The following is a 21,797-nucleotide window of genomic DNA, read 5'->3' as shown; positions in this document are numbered from 1 at the left end:
AGCACTAAAATGTTAGTAATGGTCATCTCTTAGTGACAAGACTTCAATGACTTTCTTCATTATTATTATTATTTTTTGGGGGGGCACTGGGGATTAAACCCAGGAGTGCTTAACCACTGAGTCACATCTCCAGCCGTTTTTATTTTCTAATTTGAAACAGGGTTTCACTAAGTTACTTAGGCCTCATTAAGTTTCCTTGAGCTTGCAATCCTCCTGACTCAGCTGTCCAAGTCCCAGGGATTACAGGCATGCACCACCACACCCAGCACTTCATTCCTTTTATAATAAACATGTATTACTTAAGTATTAGGAAAACTAATGGAAGTTATTTTTGCTTTGAAAAAAATAATAATAATCAACATAAAGAAGGGAGAGCCAGGCACAGTGGCATCTGCTCTTGCCAAGTAAAGACGCCCTGGAAATTTATTGACTCTGGAAGATTTTTATAAAGCAGACTTGAACCCAGTCCAAGATCTGCAGCCAAGTTCCCTGAGAGCCCAGCCTAGAACAGCTACTACCTAGCTTAACCATGGAAACAAGAGTAACAAATAATGCTTTGAAACTATAAATCACTGAGTTTTGAAGTAGCTGGTCATACAGCATTACTACGGCCACAGGTGACCGCTATGGATGCACAGCCAATGTGGGAAACTATGGTCATGTTAAAATTTAAACTCCTCAACCTGGTCTTCAAGACCTTCCATCTTCTCTACTCACTCCCTAGTCTTAGCCTAGGTTAAAGCCCCACTGATCTATGTGACAAGCCTCTTTTATATCATCATCCCGGTGCACATGCTGTTCTTGTCTCTTTTCTTCTTGTCTCTCACTCTTTTATCCAAGAGCTCCTTTAAGACTTGCTCAAGTGCTACTACTCAGCACACTGACAACGTAAGTACTTACTTCTCAGCAACCAGAAAACCAGAGAAGAGAGCATTAGCAGGTAGGCTCTGAGATCAGCCTGCCTGTCTCTGGATGCCCTTTCTTCCATGTACCAGCAACATGATTGGGCTCGTCACTGAACTTTTCCTCACAGTTCTATAGTGACGAGAATTAATGAAGTAATATAAAGTGTTTAGCAGAGAGCCTAGCACAAGTAAAAAGTCAACAGCATCTTATCCTCTTTTATGGATCCCTCCAGGGCCCAGCATGAGGACAGAGACTTGGTCAATATTGTCATGTGAATGAAAGGACCAGAGACGTTTGTTTAAACTGTCTTTGCTTCACACATGAATGAATGATTCCTTGGGTTGGAAACATAAACTCCACATCTGTCGGCAACAGTACCTGCTTCTCTATGAGCCTAATGGTATCTTCCGAAGTCTTGTCTTTTGATTTCTTCAGCTTATTCATCGCATTGGTGCGAACCCTCCGTAAAGAGTCCTTGGCCTTGTTGGTGTTCTGTTTGGCCAGTTTCACCAGCATTTCCCTGTGCTCCCTGGTTACTCTGATAAAAGAAAAAACAACAACAACAAAAAATCAACAAAATCATCTAGACATTAGCCTCTAGCAAAGAATTTAATATCACTCAATTAACTCCACAGTCTATAACTTTTACTCTGAACATTGTTGACACATGCCTATGGATATGCTCAAGGTCAAGTATGTTGAGTTAGCTAAGGACAGCCCATAAGAATACTGCTTAAAAGCTCAGTTCACAATAGGTAAGCTATGGAATCAACCTAGGTGCCCTTCAACAGATGAATGGATAAAGAAAACATGGTATACATACACAATGGAATATTACTCAGCCATAAAGAAGAATGAAATTATGGCATTTGCCAGTAAATGGATGGTAATGGAGATTATCTTGCCAAGTGAAAATAAGCCAATCTCAAAAAACCAAGGGCCAAATGTTCTTTCTTATATGCAGATGCTAGCACACTATAACTGGGGTGGTGGCAGAAGAAGAGAAGTTCACTGGATTAGACAAAAGGGAATTTTAAATGAAGGGAAGAAGGTGGAAATAGGAAAGACAGTAGAATGAATAGGACATAACTTTCTTATATTCTTATATGAATACATGACCAGTATAACTCCACATCATGTATAACCACAAAAAAATGGGAAGTTATACTCCATGTATGTATGATATGTCAAAATACTGTCATGATAACTAAAAAGAACAAACAAAAAATTTTCAAAAAGAATACTGTTAAAAGTACAAGAGGAAGTCTACACAGACCTGGGGTCAAATTCTGATCATGCTACTAATGAGACACATACATGGTCTCCTTTCCTCAGAGTGCCCATCTAATGTGGATTCAAGGAGTGATGTAAAAAATTAATGATATGATGCATGTGAATTATTTAGCACTGACCCCGGTACATTTTAAGTGCTCAATTAAACAATCAAAAATGAGCCATAACTCTACCTCCTTCCTGCTAAAGAAAGCAATGCAAATAAGTGATGATGTTATAGAAATAGCAGCATCTCTGATCGCTAAATCATCCAAAACAAGTAGTAACTTCATAATCTTATTAAAACAAATGACTTTCAATTGATTTCAAAACCAAACAATATGTAACACGAGTCACAATGTAACATGGGCAAACCACTATGCCAGTTAACTTCCAAAAAGTACCCAGGAAATGTCTATCACATTATAAATGTTTAATAAATATTAGTTTTTACTTAATATCCTCATCATAACAGCAAAGAGCATACTGAAGGCTGACAATAGGCCACTGAGACAGGCACTTATACACTAATCCTTACAACCACCACAGATAGTTATTAGTTTACATTCAATAATCACAACAACCTAGCAAACTAGCCTAACATGTTTGCCCGGCCTTCCTTTTTCCATTTGTATAAACTGAGTGCCTACCACTTATCAAAACTTTTTTCCATTTTATAAACTGAGTGCTAGGCACTGAGGATATTACCATGAAGATGACAGACCACTGTTTGCTCTTAAGGAGCTGCAATAGGAGTGAAGCAAGCAGTGACATTTACAATGGAGTATGAGCAGTGCTATGGAAAGGGATATGGGGAAGGCCAAGGTGCCACAGGAAAAAACCCACTCAGCTAAATCACCTAGGACTGCCCAAGTTTAGGGAAGGGGCAGTAAGGGAAGATTTTCCTAGAGAAATGATATCTAAACATGATAGTCATTAGGTCCGTTTACCAGTATTATGGTTCTTATCCTTCTGGGCACATAGGAGAAATGCACGTTTTGACCCCTTCCAAAGCTAAGCTACACAGCTTTCAGTCCCTTCTGGACTGACCTACTTGAATGTATTCTCAACATAAAAATGAAATGGCCAATGAAATCTGAGCAGAAATGATGGGTATCACCTCAGGATAGAAGCTTCCAGAAGAAATGCATGCTCTATCACATTTGTTTTCCTTGGCCACAGTACAAGTTGAGATAAGAATTTCCATCAGCTCAGGTCCCAGAATGACCATGACGAACAGCCTCTAGAATGCAGCATGAGCAAAAAATAAACTTCTATTGCTATAAGCCATGGAGATGTTGGGATTGCTTGTTAACGCAGCATAGCTCATTCTGACTAATATACCTTATTAGAATCAAAAAAGTCCAAACTGCCAGTACAGGCAGAGTAAGGGGAGACATGTAGGAGGAGGAAAGAGCATACAAAAAGGCTTGAAGCTGTGAAGCTGTGAACATGTTTCATCACAGGAACTGGCTGGAGCACAAGTAACAAAGTAAGGAGTCATAAGAGAAGAGGCTGAGTGGTTAGGGCGGTGGCTTAGTGGTAGAGTACTTGCCTGGCACATCTCAGGCACAGGGTTCAATTCTTAGCACCCATATAAATAAATAAAGATCCACTGACAACTAAAAGAAATAAATATATATATATATATTTATATATATATAAATTTTAACTTTTTAATTCACTGAACAAAAATCATGCTGACATGTTTAGGTCTCTTTTTTTGTTCTGCCAAAGCATATGTCAGTGTAAGGAAGGAACAGGAAAAAAAAATTTATATATATATATATATATATATATATATATATATATATATATATATATTTTTTTTTTTTTAAAGAGAGAGAAGAGGCTGGGAAGCCATATCATGGAGGGTCTTTTATAAGGCCATGAACCCCATTTTATAAATAAAGAAAATGAGGTCCAAAGAGTTTACTATCTTATTCAAAGTCAAACTCAGGCTGACCTGTCTCAAAGTCAATGAAGTTCTGAGTATAACAAAATTTCTCTGTCCTGAAATTAACATCACTGGTATTTGCTCCCTGACCCTCAAATCAGTGTGGTTCTTGCTGAGTAAGGATAATCCCACATTCTGGGTACATGTTCAGTGTGGAATAGTGATAAGTAGCTACTGAACATTTAGTGATACCTATCTGATATTTTCTCTCATGAGAAAAAGAATTCAAAGAATTCTAAGAAAGGAAAAGCTCTGAAAATGAAGTGGACGGTTGTATTATAAGTAAATTCTTCTGGACTGACCTACTTGAAGGTATTCTCAAAATAAAAATGATTCTGATCACTACCACTATTAAACCCCTCTATACCAGGTGAGTACTTCTGAATATGTGGTCTCACTGATTCTCACAAAAATTCTTCAGATTGAAGTCTAATACCCCCATTTTCCAATGCGGAAATTGAGGCTCACAGATGTCAAGGGACTTGCCAAGGGGCTTGAGTGACAGAACTGGGATTCAAATTCAAATCTTTCTGGACTGTATTCTTTCCACTACTCCAGGCTGCTTACCCCTTATAATCTATTTCAAATAAATCATGCACTTCTGCTTCCAGACAGAAAGCTTTTCAAAGTCAGTAACATGAATCTTGGGGCTGAAAAGGACAAAACCACCATGTCAGGAGTTTAGGGATTTGGATCAGATCTTGTTACTTTTATGGTTTTTAATTCATTGAACAAAAATCATGCTGACATGTTTAGGTCTCTTTTTTGTTCTGCCAAAGCATATGTCAGTGTAAGGAAGGAACAGGAAAATTAAAACTTGATCCACTGATTCAAAAAACTTAATCCTGCTGAAATCCTAGGAGGGGCATAAAATAAATGCATTTAAGACTGTAAGAAACCTCTTAAACTTCCCTAAAAAGACCTCATTGAAGTATTTCAATCTTGTTTTTCATATATAACTTGAAATAGATATTCCACTGCTTTAGAAAATCTTCTAACCAACTTTACAATACATTGTTATATTTTAAATGGAAAAAAATATTTTTATTAGTGCACTGTAATTATATATATATATATATATATATATATATATATTTTTTTTTAATATAAATTGGGACCAAAAATCTTACTAGTAAAAGGTTATATAAAAAAAAACAAAATCATACGTGATTTGATCTTCTTAAAAACGTATTATTTTGTAGTATCTGTTAATACAAATATGACATTACCACACAATTAACACCAGTTTCTAAATGAGATAGTGTACAATTAGTATTGATATTGTCAAAAACATTTCTGCTTCAGGATACAAATACAGACTCAATCATCTAAAAGATACTAACAGGAAATGGAGAAGGAGGCACAATGAGGAGTGGGGAAAGGGTGAAAGAGGGAAAGAGCAGGGGATGCTGGACACAGGAAGGGCTGAGAGGAAGAAGGCAAATGCATGCCAGTTTGGGGTGCTGAGCTGAAAATACAAGACTAGACATTTAGGGTAATGGCAATGAACTGGTTTGAAGATCAATCTCGTTTGCAGATCAATCTCAGTTTGCAGATCAATCTCATTCCTCTATTACTCACTCAAAAGTTGACTATCAGGGCTGGGGATATAGCTCAGTTGGTAGAGTGTGTGCCTCGAATGCACAAGGCCCTGGATTCAATCCCCAGCCAAAAAAAAAAAAAAACTGACTATCTTTGGGCAAGCTACTTAATCTTTCTGAGCCTCAGTTTCCTTGTCTCTAAAATGAAGATTTTAAAGCATGATTGGGAAAAGCAGATATGACAGATTAAAAATACCACAAACACAGCAATATAAGCCTTGAATAAATGATAGCATTTATAAATGTTTAATCAAACACATTTAATTACTCCCTCATGAAACAATAAGGACACATCTGTTTTAGAAAAGAAACATATTGTATTATGGAAATATTTTAATTTCTTTCCAAAGCAGTGAATAATACATTTCATCATCTACACCTCCCATTCATGGAGTTCTGTGAGTGGGCATGGTGATGGTTGGTGGTAGGGGGTGTACTCCAGGCTTCTGACCTTGGCTGGCTAGTTCTGAGTGCCCACTCAGCATCAGTTACCAAACACTGATTGAGCCCCCTGTGTTCCATGCCAGATTCTGAACCAAGCTGAGGTGCTCCAGAGAGGAAACAGGTCTGGTCCAACTTTTCCAGACTCAGTCATGTGGTAGAAATAGACTTGTCAGTCATTATTTTAAAAGATTTGACCACCTCTAGGTCAGTAGGATGGACCTTCTATGGGGGAATCATGCAGAAAAAATAATTCTTTTGTTCTGAGATCTGGAAAATGCCTTTGAGATGCACAGTAACTTGTTGCCTGCAGAAGAAAGGAAAGGGCATTTTGGGGAGAAGTATAGAGGAAGATGTAATGGTGGGAGGGCAAGTATGAGACTGGAAAGGACACACCAGGGTTGAAATTGTTCTACAGGCCTGGAATTTTCAAATTCTTTAACCACAAAACCCTGGCTTCAAAGAAAAGCAAGGTAGTGGCCCTGTTTGTAAATAAACAATAAAAAGAGACTACTCCAGTTGATGAGCAAAGGGTGCTGTGGGAGGGGCATACTTTATCCATGGTTTACCCCCACTTCTTGACCTGTCACTTATAGGCTAAGTTACCTTAAGCAAGTTATTTAAACTAAGTAAGCCCTGGTCATCTAATCTAGAAGTAGCAATTAAAAACAAAACAGCACCTCCATTTCAGAGTAATCACAAGACTAAGATGAAATAATATCTGGAAAGCAGCCAGCACCAAACCTGGTGTAAAATGTAAACTGTCCTTTACTGTTGCTGCTGTTCGGGTTTTGGCAACCCCTCAGGCATCTTCAAATAATAAAGTTTATATTCATGAGACATTTTTATCAACAAGAAATGACAGGACAAAGATCTATGCTTCAGCAAGATGACCTTTTGCAATCTGATGCATAACTGCACATTTCATATACGTTTTGGGATCCAAATCCAGCATGTAGCCTTGAAATTTTCTTTTTTCGGTATTGATTCATTCATTCAACTTTTAGCTTCATTTAACCTGTTAACTGGGCAACTATTCCAGTTACTATGGCAGAAACAAGGGATATAACAGTAAACACATGAGTTTACAGTCTAGCAAGGAAGGCAGCTATTAAACAGACGCATGCATAACTAATCACTATGTTACCCCAGGAAGTAAATGTAGAGATAAAAGTAAGATGATCTTTTAATTAAGATGAGGAAGAGTGGAAAGGATAGTGGTGGAAGATCATTCTCACCAGAGGGAATGGCACGTGGAAAGGCTTTTATTCCCAGGTCAAGAATAAGCAGTAAGAACATACTGCTTCTGAGGGACAGGAAAAAGTGTGGCTAGAGAACAGAAAGCAGAAAGCAGAGGGTAAAGACGACCCCAAATGAGAAGGCTGGAAAGGCTGGCAAGGGCAATGCTACAGGCCTTCAATGTCATACTGAGTCTCAAATATATACAAACGATGGAATATTACTCAGTCTTAAAGTAATGAGATCCTAATACATGGTAAATGTGGATGAACCCTGAACACTTTATGCTAAGTGAAATAAGATAGATTCAAAAGGATAAATATTGTATGATTCCACTTATACGAGGTTCCTGGAATTGTTAAATTCACAGAGGCAGAAAAAATAGTGGCAACCAAGTCTAGGGGTAGGGGAGAGAGGGAAATGCAGAATTATTTAATGGGTATAGTGTTTCAATATGGCAGGAAGAAAGCAATCTGGAGACTGGCTGTATTGCAAAGTGAATGTATTTAATCCTTCTGAATTGTATACTTCAGAGATAAACAAAATGTTAATTTTTTAGTGTATATTTGAAGATTTTTAAAAATGAAAAAAAAAAAAAAGAGTCCTAGTAGATTGTTCCTAGAAAAACAAAAGAAGTGTTTCAAGGGACAAAGAAAACTTGATAAGACCTGGGTTCTGTAGAGACTGCAATGCACAAACCAGAGCTAAGCATGGTTCTTCTAACAACACAGAAGCCCCCAGGCAGGTAGATGGAGAGCCCAGGTTCCACCCTGCAGCGGCTTCTTGGCTCCAAAGCTCCATGATGAAGACAGCAGTCTTTTCTCTGGGGTCAGAGAGCCTGCCAGCATAAGGCAGGGGTTTTGGCTGAACTGGCAGGGTCACACTTTGTTTGCACAAACTTTACCAGGCAGATCTCTCAGTAACATCCTGGAAGGGGGCCCTCCTGCAAAATTTCTGGAGCATGTTCCCATGAACCATAAGCAGAGGGCATGCCCCATGGGTAAGCAGCACAAAAGAGAATCCCACTAACTGAAATGATACTTCCTATTGTTTCAAGGAGAATGGGACACATGTACAAAACCACATGTAAACAGGTAAACCAGTTATAGTGCTGAGAGACGCTCTACTTCAGAAGGATCTCTGGCCACTTAAAGGGGCCCTTAAAGCCAAGAAGACCTAAACTGAAATCCCAGCTCTGCCACTTATTAGCTTCAGAACTCTGAAGAGAATGTATATTACCAGGAGAATGGACATGAGGATTAAATGAAATGAGGGGTGGCAGGGGTCCAGCATATTTCAAGTGCATATGCACTACAAAAGCTCAACACAAGGGGGTTGTACTAATATTACGAAATCTCCAGGACTTGGGGACAACAGGATGTGAGTGGTGAGGAAGAAAATACTCAAAAAGGATTTGGTCACTTGTGCTAGGGCTGTAGAATAGATGGTGAGCGGAAAGGAACAGAAGAGGAACAGATGATAGTAGCAAGCAGTGGGGGTTGTGGGAGTCATGAGTTCTGTGCCAGTGGCTAAGCAGAGGGAAGCAGCACTCCAGGGAATGGCAAATAAAAACACATTTCTGACAGTTCCACTGAGGAGGTTCCTTGCTACCTCCTCACTGGGCTGCTGGGAGACTTCCCCCCAGTAGGAGCGTTGGCCTGCAATCAGTAGCAGACACAGTCCTTGCTTCATTGTTTGCCAGTGGGAGCTGCCCACTGCCCTGGAGCTACTGGCCCTGAAGGAAATGTTTTTGTTTGAGTAGCCCAGCCAGATTTCCGATGCTTCTGGGTGCATCATGCCCACTCCTCCCACTAGCCTGTCTCACATGTATTAATGTCTCATAAAGACATCAGACCAAAGGAAATTATACATTTGGGAAGGATTTCTCCCACAAGCAGTAATTTTAGTTCTCTCCGGGGACAAAACTGGCCACCAGCTTTCAAAGGACTTCTCTGTGACTGAAGCCTGGCTGAACATCCTGAAATACAGTCCAGAATGACAGAAAGAGAAAGAGCTAAGGTCAAGGATCCCAGCTCCATGTTCGAAGCTGAGTGCCCTTGATTAAATCACTTATCTTTTCCTTCCCTGTCACCCAGAAGGAGGGGAACCCAAGTCCTGGGTCTGTCAAATTTGTATAATACCGTTTACTTAGTCAGATCGTTGTGAGGATTAAACGTTAATAAATATGTTGGCACGTAGTGATGTGCTCGATAAACATTATGTTACTATTTCCTCAACTATCAAATTGAAGTGGGGTTGGGGGATTTAAGATGCTACCTTTATTTCACAGTGTTGTGAGCAAATGAGAGATGATGTTTCAAGAATTTTGAATATGTATGTGCTATACTATTCTAAATTAATAATAATATATAAGTAATAAAATTAATGGTGGGCTGGGGATGTAGCTCAGTGGTGCAAGGCCCTGGGTTGGATCCCGAATACTCCAAATAAATAAATAAATAGAAATGTCTACTAAGAGAGAGCAAAGTACAGTGACTATATGCCCAGGCTATGGAGAAAAACTGTCTGTTCTTCCACTTAACTATGTGATACTGGGTGCAATGAACCTCCTTCCTCTGTGACTCAGTTTCTTCATCTACAAAATAGGGATAATTTCACACTGATCTTAAAAAGACTGCTATAAATATACTAGCTAATACACAAATAGTGCCTGGAACAGCAGTGAGCACATAGTGAGCGTTCATATTCACTTACTCCACAAACACTCCATGACTCATACCTATTACATGCTAGGCCCTATTCCAGGGCTAGGAATGACAACACTCCTCCCTCCTCTCAAAGCATTCACATTCTAGTGAAGGGGAGGTAAACAAATAAATATATAAAAATGACAAATAAGTGATATGAAAAAAATAAAGCAAGAGAAGACAATAAGGAGGGATTTTATTATACAATAAGGGCCCCATTTATATCTGCCTCATCATTTGACCCCAATGTCATCTGCATCTCTTCAGTGATAATAATAAAATCTAACATTTGCAAAGCTCTGTCAATGTGCCAAGCTCTGAGCTGAGGCAATCTCCATGCAATACCTCAGTGAATCTTCATAATACTCTTATGACATTAGTGGTATTTCTACATGAATTTCACAGATTAGAAAAAAACGTTGTTTACAGATCAAATAAACTGCCCAGGATCACACAATGACTTCCTGGTGGACCTGACAGTTGAACCCAGTGTGTTCTGTCTCCTAAATTCCAGGCCCTCTGCTATATTTTCTCCATGTTGGGACTGGACAAACATAGCTCCTATTCTTACTAGTGGTAGCAATAAGTACAGCACTGTTCTTAAATATTAAGACCTGCTGAGACAGATAATTCACTGCAACTCTCAAGGTTCTGACATATTCAAGAGCAGTGGGGGAAAAAGAATCTACAGAGGAATGCAATGGACCTACAGCAGTCAATTGCTAGGTACTTACATAATACAAAGGGTAGAGAACACAGAAGAGGCAGGGAAAAGGGAAACATGTCCTTTGTGTGCAGCTTTTGCACAAATATTGGTGGCAACTTTCTCCTCAGCCCAGGTTCCATTCTTTCCTGATTGTACTTCCTTGAGTGTTTCAATCAGCACATGTGTGCGGGGAGGGAGTCCCCGTCCCACACACTTGGAGCCTGTAATAGCAGGAGACGCTTCTGAAACACCACAGGCCAGATGGGAAGCAACACTAAACAGGACTGGGCAGGCATCCTGAACCTGCACGGAGGCTCACTGGATCTAGAAGGTAGAAAACAAATGTACTGAACTAATCTTGAAATGAATGGCCCTGAAAAGCAGCAATTGCAAACAGGCAGTGGGAATGAAAGGGTAGAAAACGCAGCTGTAGTTGTTCAAATGCAGTTTGTGGCTGCCCAAGCCCAAGTCAGGTCATCAGGCATTCTTTTATGATTTTCATTTTTCCTTTCAAGATCACTAACGCTATGTGTTTAGCTCACATAAGAAAAAGATATTACCAAAACTTCCTGGAATGTGCAAATTATACACACTACCCTGTAACTAGATCTACAAGGCAATATAGCAGCTAGCACAAGGAGGTCAGAACTAGAAGGAAACAGATGCCAGGTCATCAGCCCACGTAACAATGTGATAACATGGTAAGAACATGGACTCTGGAAACAGACAGGTTCAAGTTTGAATATACACTCCTCCGCTTACTGATCTGTAACCTTGGGAAAGTTACTTAAACTTTCTGATCCCCAGTTTCCACATCTTATTATGCTCATCTCAAAAGGATATTTCCAGAAAGCCAAAAAAAAACAATGAGATTGCTATGAAATGCACACAATATTGTTAATTCAAGAACAAAAGAAAAAGAAAGAAAGATAGTTGTGATACTATAGAAATTTAATCTCATTTATGTAAACTAAATTACAAAGGCTCTTTGACTTATGATGGGTATATATCTGATGCATTCACTGTAAACTGAAAACATCCTAAGTCAAAAATTCATTTCATATAGCTAACCCCTTGAATAACATAACTTAGCAATACAGCATGCTGTAGAATGTGGCCGCTTCCCTGACTGCTTTACATGACTGACTGGGAGCTGCTACTCACTGCCAGGATCACAAGAAAGTACTATACTGCATACTGCCCGCCCACAAAAGATCAAAATTCAAAGTGCAGTTTCTATTGACTGCATATTGCTTTCACATCATCATAAAGTCAAAAAACCTTAAATTGAACCATAATAGGTCAACAACCACCTATACATATATATGGGAATACATATGCATCTTTTAAAATCTAGAAGATACATATTGAACTTAGAAGTGGCTATTTCTGGAAAGAATACTTGGGGAATTGTAAATGAATTTTTCTTTTTATATTTCTGTAGCATCTGAATTTTTGTGATAAGTATGTATAATTTTTGCAATTAGAAAGAGATGAAGGGGCTGGGATTGTGGTTCAGTGGTAGAGCACTCGCCTAGCATATGTGAGGCACTGGGTTCGATCCTCAGCACCACATAAAGATAAATAAATAAAGGTATTGCGTCCATCTACAACTAAAAAATATTTTTTAAAAAATGTTAGAAAACTAGATGCCCTTCAATAGATGAATGGATAAAAAAAATGTAGCATATATATACAATGGAATATTACTCAGCAATAAAAGAGAATAAAATCATGGTATTTGCAGGTAAATGGATGAAGTTAGAGAAGATAATGCTACGTGAAGTTAGCCAATCCCAAATAACCAAATGCCGAATGTTTTCTCTGATATAAGGAGTCTGATTCATAGTGGGATAGGGAGGGGGACCATGGAAGGAATAGATGAACTCTAGATGGGGCAGAGGGGTGGGAGGGGAAGGGAGGAGGCAGGGGGTTGGAAATGATGATGGAATGTGATGGACAGTATTATCCAAAGTACATGTATAAAGACATAAATTGGTGTGAATATACTTTGTATACAACCAGAGATATGAAAAATTGTGTTCTATATGTGGAATAAGAATTGTAATGCATTCCACTGTCATACATATATTTAAAAAGTAATTTAAAAAGTTAGGAAAGGGGCTGGGATTGTGGCTCAGTGGTAGAGGGCTCGCCTAGCACATGTGAGGTCCGGGGTTCGATCCTCAGCACCACGTAAAAATAAATAAAATAAAGATATTGTGTCCAATTGCAACTAAAAAATAAATATTAAAAAAAAGTTAAGAAAGTTTTTTTAAAAAAAGAGAGATAAAAATCATAAACCTAATATGTCCAACAGCCAAAATATATATTAAAAACACTCGTAACTCAACAAAGGGATGAACAACCCAATTTAAAAAAAGGCAAAGGACTTGAACAGACATTTTTCTACAGAAAATACAAAGGACCAACAAGCACATGAAAGATGTTCAACATCATTAGCCATTAGGGAAACCATAATGAAATACCCCTTCACATCCATTAGGATAGTAATCATAATAAAAATAACAAGTGTTGGTGAGGAGATGGAGAAAATAGAACCCTCAGATATTGTTGGGAGGAATGTAAAGCATGCAATCCCTGTGAGAAAGTTTGGCAGTTCCTCAAGAAGTTAAGTAGACTTACCATATAACCCAGCAATTCTACTCCCAGGTATACACCTAAGAAAATTAAAACCATGTTCACACAAAAAACTTGTACAATAATATTCACAGCAGTATTATTCACAAAAGCCCTGAAGTAGAAATAACCCAAATGTTTATCAACCTAGGAATGAGTAAATAAAATGTGAGGAATGAATAAATATGAAACCTAAAATTGTGGTGATAGCTGCACACCTCCGTGGACAAACGCCAAAGCTGTCCACTTGCAGTAGGTCAATTAGAGCCCAATAAAGCTGTTGAAAATCTATAGGCCTCTAGCATCCTCCCTGAACACAACTGGGGGGCCACCTGCCTCAGACAGTGAAAGAAATACTCCCAGAAACAGCTAATAATCACCATGCAGAAAAGGCCACAGGATAGTCACTAACAGCAGCAAACATGAGGAGGACAATTTTAAAAACCACATGAATGCTCCTTTATGGACCTCTTTCCTTTCTTCGCTGGTGTGAGACTGCGAATGGCTTTCCCTTGTCTACTCTTGTTCCCTCTCTTCATCTTTCACAGGAGTTTCCTTCAATAAATGTTCATGAAAGCAAATGTGTTTATTATTCCATCTTATAGACAAGAAATTAAGGGTCAGAGAGTTGAAATAACTAGCCTGTAACTAGAAAGTCTTGCATTGATTTTCTTAGAATTTTTCTGACTGGAACCTTGGATCCTCGGGTCATCCATTCTCGCTTTCCCTGGCTGTACAGCAGCTTCCTCTCCCCATATGACTCAGCCTGGGAACCATTCTTCTATGCCAACCCAGCTTGCTCTCCCTGGAAAAATCTGGGCATCATCCATGAGAAACTGCATATTAGCATAGGGTGGAGGAAAAAACAAAGGCGGAATTTAACCTGAAAGAACTATAACTCAAGGCTTTTTAATGTTATCTGGGAAATTACCTGCTCTGATTCTAAGGAGAGTTCTCCTTCCTCCCACCTTGGGAAAAGTCTGGCTTCAGAAAATCAGTCTAGGTATTAGGTCTACCATCCCCAACAGTGCCCCCCAAAAAGAGAGCTGATGATGGCAAAAAGCCAACGACCATGAGGCCTTGGGGAGCAGTTCTAAGTAGAGAGAGCCAAGGAGAGCCAAGGTCCCTCAACTTCACCACAAGCACGGTAAATCTCACACCACAGGCAGGACTCGGCACAAGGTTTTCTTATTTGGGATATACCTTCTAGGAGGTCTTGATCACCATAATTCATATTCAAAGAACAAAACCAAGTGCTTATTAACAATCAAACTACAACGTTCCTGAGCAACTTAAATTCCAAGATAATTACAACATAATGACTCAACTCCTCCCATCCCTAAAAGTGGAGGGGAAAATAGGGGGTAAAATGAACATGGGTTTAGAAGAGGATTTACTGAGTAAGGAAGCAAAAACAGCATTAAGGATGAAAAGAGAAATCAGAAAACACACTTAAAATATCTTTGGTTTTACTCCTAAATAACCAGAAAAAAAAGATAGTTTCTAAGAGCTCCTTAAGCAGGAGAAGAGATGATGAGCACTATAAGATAAAGGGGTTAAATTTTATTAAGTACATATAATATACCTTACATTTGCAGCCTCATATAAAATATCCAATCAGTTTTCATAACCATTGACTAATTATTCCCATTTTACAGATAAAGAGACTTCTGCCTCAAAAAATCATGCAACTTTCCCATGGTTGCTGAAGTGGGAGGTATGCTACTCTGATAGCCCTCCAAGAGAACTGGTTTGACAAATAGGGACAAAATCTGTTCTTCTCTTACCCAACACCTCCTCACATAACCTGCTCTAGCTCAGTAAACGGTAACTTTATCCCTCCAGTTGCTCAGGCCAAACCCTTGGAGTCATCCTTGAGTCCTCTCTAAATTCACATTCAATCCATCAGCTAATCTTGGCAGCTTTTCCTTTAAAACTCATCTAGAATTCAACCATTCTCACCAACCGCCCCATTACAACACTAATTCAGGTCACCATCATCTCTTCTCTGCATTACTGCCATAGCTCCTAACTGGCCCTGTTTTCACCCTTGCTTTCCTACAATACAATTCTCAAAATTTTAACAACCAGAATGGACCTTTCAAAACCTACATCATTACACCCCTGCTCAAAACCCTCCAATGGTTTCCTATTTCATTCCAAACAGAAGCCAAATCCTTATCATGGTCTATTAAGACCTTACATGATTTGGCCACCTCATTCCACTCCTGACTTTATCTCCTATTTGTCTTTCCTCATTCACCCATGCTATGGCCACATGCTATGCTAAACATCCTAGGCAGACTCCCATCTCAGGATATTTGCACTTTCTGCTTTTGTGCCTTGGTGCCAAATGCAGGCCTACTGTGCCACCCCACACCTTCAGTTCTCTGCTCAATTATCACCTTCCTCTATAGGCTTCATGAACACCCTTCTTAACAGTGAACCCCCACCAGCCCCACCCATGGCATTTTTTATTTCCTTTCACTGCTTTATATACCTCCACTGAGAGAAAAACAAGTCAGGTCTCTCTCTCTCTCTCTCTCTCTCTCTCTCTCTCTCACACACACACACACACACACACACAAATGTTTGTGTGCTACTGACCATCTCCCCAGTAGAAGTTACATAAGGCAAAGGCTTTGTCTAGCTTGTTCACTACTTTATTCTCAGTGTCTAGAACTATGCTGGGCATGTAGTAGATATTCAATAACTATCTGCTGAACACATTTATGAAGTTTTACACTTCAGCATAAATACATTTATATATATATATATATATATATATATATATATATTTTAGATATATTCTATTCTTTAAAAAGTAGAAAAGGAGGAGACGTGAGGAACGACCAATAGGCAGACAAGAAATTCTTGGGATAACTGAATTGTTTCTATATCTTGATTGAGGTAGTAGTTACAAGGACATATATATCTATCAAAACTTCACATCGTGTACACTTGAAATGGGTTCATTTTGTCATATGTAAGTTATTCCTCAACATATTTAGATTTTAATAAGTACCCTGTATCCCCATATTGCCTATCTAACCAAAAAGTGACATACAAATTCACTGTCAGATTATGCTCCCGATTTGAGCTTTGGAAATTATGTTCCACAGAGTTTGGATTATCACATAATTAAAATTTAAAACATCAACTGTTGTCCTTTATTATAAAAACAAGCAAACAAAACAAAAACAAATCACTTTAGAAGTCCATAAATGCAAAAATACAGACTTTGGAATAAACAGACTCAAGTTTGAATCCTGCTCAACTCTACTAACTAAATGAACTTGAGCATATTTGTTTAACCGCTCTTAAGCTTACATTGTTCAGATAGAAAAGCAGAGAGTAACATAATGAAGTAAGTTAAATAACAGCACACAGTTTGCACTGAGTACACAGTAAGTTTGCTGGCTATGAGTGATGCCATGCAGTGAGCCAGAGGCACTCAAGTACCAATGAGGCTTCCTAAGTGAGTGATGAGAAGTTTGAGTCTGAGAACCAATGGAGGGATCACTTGGTGTGCTGCAGATGGTCATCTGGCCCTGAAATGTCCATGTCCCTAAGCAACTCACACTGTGCGCAGTGCTGTTGCCAAGTACCCAAGCAATCAAGCAGCAAAAGCAATACCAATTTCTTTCCCAACTGCAGTCTCCCCGCCACCACTTCCCACTCCCAGCAGAAGAGGGAGCCAAGCCTCAGAAGATCACAAAAAGTTACTTGAAAAAAAAAAAAAATTAACCAAGAGTTTTCACTATGTATAAATTGCAAACACTATGCAGCCTTTAAAAGGAGTGAGGAAGAAGTCTCATCAGAGAGAACAACAACATATTAAATTCCTTTTTAAAAATGTACATAACAGTATGTAGAGTATATTCCCATATCATTGCAAGAAAAATGGAGGAGGTAAAGACACGTGCTTGACTACACATAGAAAAAAGTCTAGAAAATCAAGGTGGCAAAAGTGATTCCCTCTGAAGAACAGGATGGAGGGTTTTTTTGTTTGTTTGTTTTTAATTCTACTTAAAATAAAATGAACATAGACCCTGATGAAAAAAGAGGACAATAAAGGAAGGCTGCAACCTCAGGGGGCAATGAGCCAATCATACAAGCAGTTTTGTCTCTTGGGTCAATTCGTGATTGCCTTATAGCATTTATTTAAAGCCAAAAATGAACCCAGTGATCTCAAACCAAAGCAATCTGGTAAAGCAATGAGTAAGGGAATGTGTTTATTTATTTGTGTCTGTTTGGTGCGGCATAATGAAGACATGAATAAGGTGGAGGCAGAAATCTGCTCTGATCAAAACCAACTATTGCTCAGTACTTCTCAGGACCCCAAACAGGTCACAAGAACAGGAAGAAAGACAGTAACAAAGACTCCAGTTCTAATCTTGCTTCTGCCACTTACAGCTATCTGACCTGGGGCATTAACATCTGTGAGCTACAGATCTCTAATCAAAGGAGCTTCAGAATGGCCATGAATGAGCTTCAGAATGGATCCCTCACCCCACAGTATTGACACAATCTGGGGACAAACTGTAAAGCGGTCGTCTCAGCACCTCCAGGTGCTACATATCTAGAGAGGATGGTTAATAAGTGGAACCCAAAATGTGATTACAGAAATAGAAAAGTAGAAGAAACTATTTCATCAAGTCTCATTTAATGGAAATGTTCAAAGATTTGATCCAGTTTACCGACTTACCTAAATAAAAGAAGAAAAGAAAAACAGAGAAGAAAAACAAAGCTTACACACCGTCCATGGGGAAGGAAATAAACAGCCCACAGTCTCTGGGACTAACAGTATTTTACCAAAAGACAGAGCCTCAATAAAAACTTACAGCCACAAAGAGCTGATCCTCAGAGGCTACAAAAACAGGACTTGGTGATAAGGACCACTCAGATTCCAAGTCTGACCTGTTATTGATTAAGGATTTATCTTCTACCTATTCCCCAAAAAAGATCAGACACAGATATTCAGTAGACTCATTTAAATAAGAATATGAGAATCAGAGGAGTATAATGAAGATGAGGCAGTAGCTGGGATCTGCTGCAACCGAAAATAAAATTCAGTTCTGGGCAACCAGCTTAAGGCAAAAAAGCAAACTTGCAGATGATCATTAGGCAGAGGGAGACTTGTGATCAACCAGGAAAGGCAAATTTCTTAGAACTAATCTTGAAATCTTATGATCAGAATCTGATTCTGAGGATTTATGCTTCTTATTCCCTATCCCTTCTTTAACTCCTAAGTTAAGCTTTGGTGATTTTCCTTCTCACAACTTTGCCAATTACAAACTGCATGACCCAGAGTCAATGCTTCACCTCTCTAAATCTCAATTTTCTCAACCCTAAATAGGGTTAGCATATATTCTCTATATGCTAACCCTATTTGAGAAAGAAAATGAAGGACACAGCATCATTCTCCAACATTAACTGGATGCTTACTACGCATCAAAAGCTTCATGTACATTATCACACTGAAAGCTCCCAAAACTATATAAAGCAAATCCATTAATTTTTATTTTATAGATAAACTCTGTGAAATTCTAAGAGGCAAAGACAGTTGCCACTTTCACTCAGGTAAAAAGCAGAAGAGGTGAAACTCAATTTCATGTTTATGTGACGCCAAGGCATAATTTAACCAGTATACTTTTCTGCTTCCCTGTATACGTCAAGTACCTAAAAGGTCTTGGCAGAGTGTAGGTGCTCAACATATTAGTTTCGTGCCTCGCTCATTTCTCTTCTTCTAAAATTACATATAAACAGAAATTAAGTTTATAAAATAAGATTATTGGGCTGGGACTTAGCTCAGTGGTAGAGCATTTTCCTAGCATGTGTGAGGCACTGAGTTCGATCTTCAGTACCACATAAAAATAGATAAAATGAAGAAGGTATTCTGTCCATCCACAACTAAAAAAAAAATTAAAAATTAAAAAAATCTTATTAGCATCTTATAGTTCGGTAGTTTAAAGAAATCATACTACTTTATTTTCTCTATTGATCTCTAACCATCATTGTGCACTATATCAACTACTTCACAAATAAGGAACTAAAAGGCAGCAAGCTGCTAGGTGATGTGGCCAGAGACATATGGAAGTCACTGCCAAAACCTAATAAAAACCTCAGTCCTCTTACTTCTAAAATCAACTTTTTCCCCTCACATGTCACAGCCACTATAATAAAGAACAGATCATTCATTTTTTTATCTGGAAAAGTACCAAACACATAATTCAGTATGGGGCCTCATGACCCTACCACCTTGTCAAAGGGAACAAAGTATATAAAAAATGAGGTTTGCAGGAGCAGACGGTTTTGGTCCATCAACTTTCTCTTGGATTACACCCATTAACCAAAATAAAATAATGTAAAAAATAATGTAACAGATCCCCATGTCTTTGGAAATTCACATTAAACTCACTGATCCTTCAAACTTATGTACAACCCACGAAGGGCAATTGTTAACTCCTTTGGGGCTGCAAAGGTACATTATGTCAACCCAGTCTTTGAAAGAAAAATACGACATGTGATTGAGCTACCCTAAAAGAATCCAAGTCAGCAATGAATATCTGGCAACACAAATTCATAGCATCACAGAAGGGAACTGGCAGAACTGAGAAAGACCCTTTCACATGGTATATGAGGAAACCGAGTCTCAGGGAAGTAAAGTGACTTGTCCAAGATTTCACAGACAGTAGAATAAGAACTAGAAAATTAAACTGATGACTACAATGTACATCACTTGTAAATCTTGGGTAATCCAAGAATACCCTTAGAACTTTCCAGAATTACTCATCCACATAGAGAGTAAAAGAGAAACTCAGGATTCAAATCCTGACTGCCATTTATTGGCCATATGATCTTAGACAGTCCTTTAGTTTTTCTGAGCTTCAGTTTTGTCTATAAACTGGGTCACAGTAAGTTTCACAAGTAAGCTGGAGGTAATATAAACGAGAGGCCTGGCACACAACGTGTGAGAAGGAGAACATCAAGTTCGTATATTCCCAGCAGAGTTAGGTACCCACTCTATGAAGGCTCACTGAACAAATCACCAAGAAAACAGGTATTGGACTTGAAACAGGTCAATATATAGCTTTTAAATACCAGGTTATATTGCTTTCAATTTGCACGATTTCAAAGCTGAGTGTTGATTCAGCCTTATAGAGTACTGAGAATATAAGAAAACAAAATAGCCATTTTCTGGCCATAACACATGAAAGTTCAGCAGGAACGTTTCTGGTCTCTCAACACTGGGATTAATTCTTGTTGCTATAATGAGGCTTTGGAATTACCTAAAATTAGACTTAGGTCTCAGCTCTAGTATGAGCTAAATGGCTTCAAAGATTACCACTTTACCTCTCTGAGCCTAAATTTCCATAGCTGGAGGAAAAAAACCTACTTTACAGGAATTATATGATAAATGAGGCAAAATACCATATTTCACTGCATAATTGTTGCCGGTTTGTTTTATGCCCATTTTTTTTTTTTTTTTTTTTTTTGCAAAAAAGTAGGATGTGACCATTATGTGAAGCTTTAAAAAAAAAAAATTGTGCTGATATTACTTTAAAATCCTTTAAACTGTCTTTGATGAAAGATTAAGATGCACAGAACACTTGTGAATATATGCTAACACAGTGGCGACAATTACGCAGTGAAATATATAAAAGAACACAGGATGATGTGTAGCTCAGAAGGAAATCTGACTAGAGTTACACTTCATTTCCCTTTTAGTTCTCTGGAAGCTTCATTCACTCATTTGCTTTACATTCATTCAAATGTCACTTCCTTCCCAACCCTCTCCATCTATAACAAAGCCCCTTAATAGATCTTATTACCTTCTCTGTTTTTCTTCATGGTCCTAATGATTACTTGACATTACATTATGCATTTATTTTTCTGTGCATTGTGCCTATTCAACCATCAGGTAAGCAGGAACCTTTTGTTTCAACAACTAGGAAAGTTCCTAGCATGAAGTTAGAGCTTAAAAAAATACTGTTGAATTACTGAACAAATAATTTAATAAGTATGTGAGGCACCATGTAGAAAGGGCACTTAAATCTGCTATGGAATCTGACACTATATGTCACCTGGACTGTTGCAGCTGCCTCTAACTGTTCTGTCTTACTGTCCCTTACATTCCACTTGTTATCCAGTAGCCAGACAGACCCTCACAAATCCACATCAGATCAATCCTTTGATTCAATCCCTCCAGTGGCTTTCCATCACAACTGGAATAAAGTCCTAACTCCGTTCCATAGCCAATCAAGCCTAGACCATCAGCTCTCCCGACTAGTCAACCTCTTCTCTTAACACTCTCCGGAGTATCA

General features: G+C 38.5%; 1 protein-coding gene across 17 annotated transcripts in view; it reads right to left on the bottom strand.

Moving 5' to 3' along the window:
• Window positions 1–21,797, bottom strand: part of Mrrf (mitochondrial ribosome recycling factor) — a 51,123-nt gene that overhangs the window by 6,785 nt on the left and 22,541 nt on the right. For 16 of the 17 annotated variants that reach the window (XM_046451342.2, XM_046451343.2, XM_058581694.1 and 13 more), the window contains one exon: window positions 1,285–1,444. In XM_046451342.2, coding sequence (XP_046307298.1) covers window positions 1,285–1,444 — 160 coding nt within the window. Of the gene's footprint in view, window positions 1–1,284; window positions 1,445–10,858; window positions 11,155–21,797 lie in introns of those variants that run through there. The other variant, XR_009227435.1, reaches the window with a different exon arrangement.

This window comes from Marmota monax, unplaced genomic scaffold, assembly GCF_021218885.2.
Source record: "Marmota monax isolate L192 unplaced genomic scaffold, Marmota_monax_Labrador192_F-V1.1 WCK01_AAM20220418_F8-fsc00020, whole genome shotgun sequence".
Classification (NCBI taxonomy): Eukaryota; Metazoa; Chordata; class Mammalia; order Rodentia; family Sciuridae; genus Marmota; species Marmota monax.
Note: the sequence above shows the minus strand (reverse complement) of the source record. Positions and strands in the feature narration are given on the sequence as shown.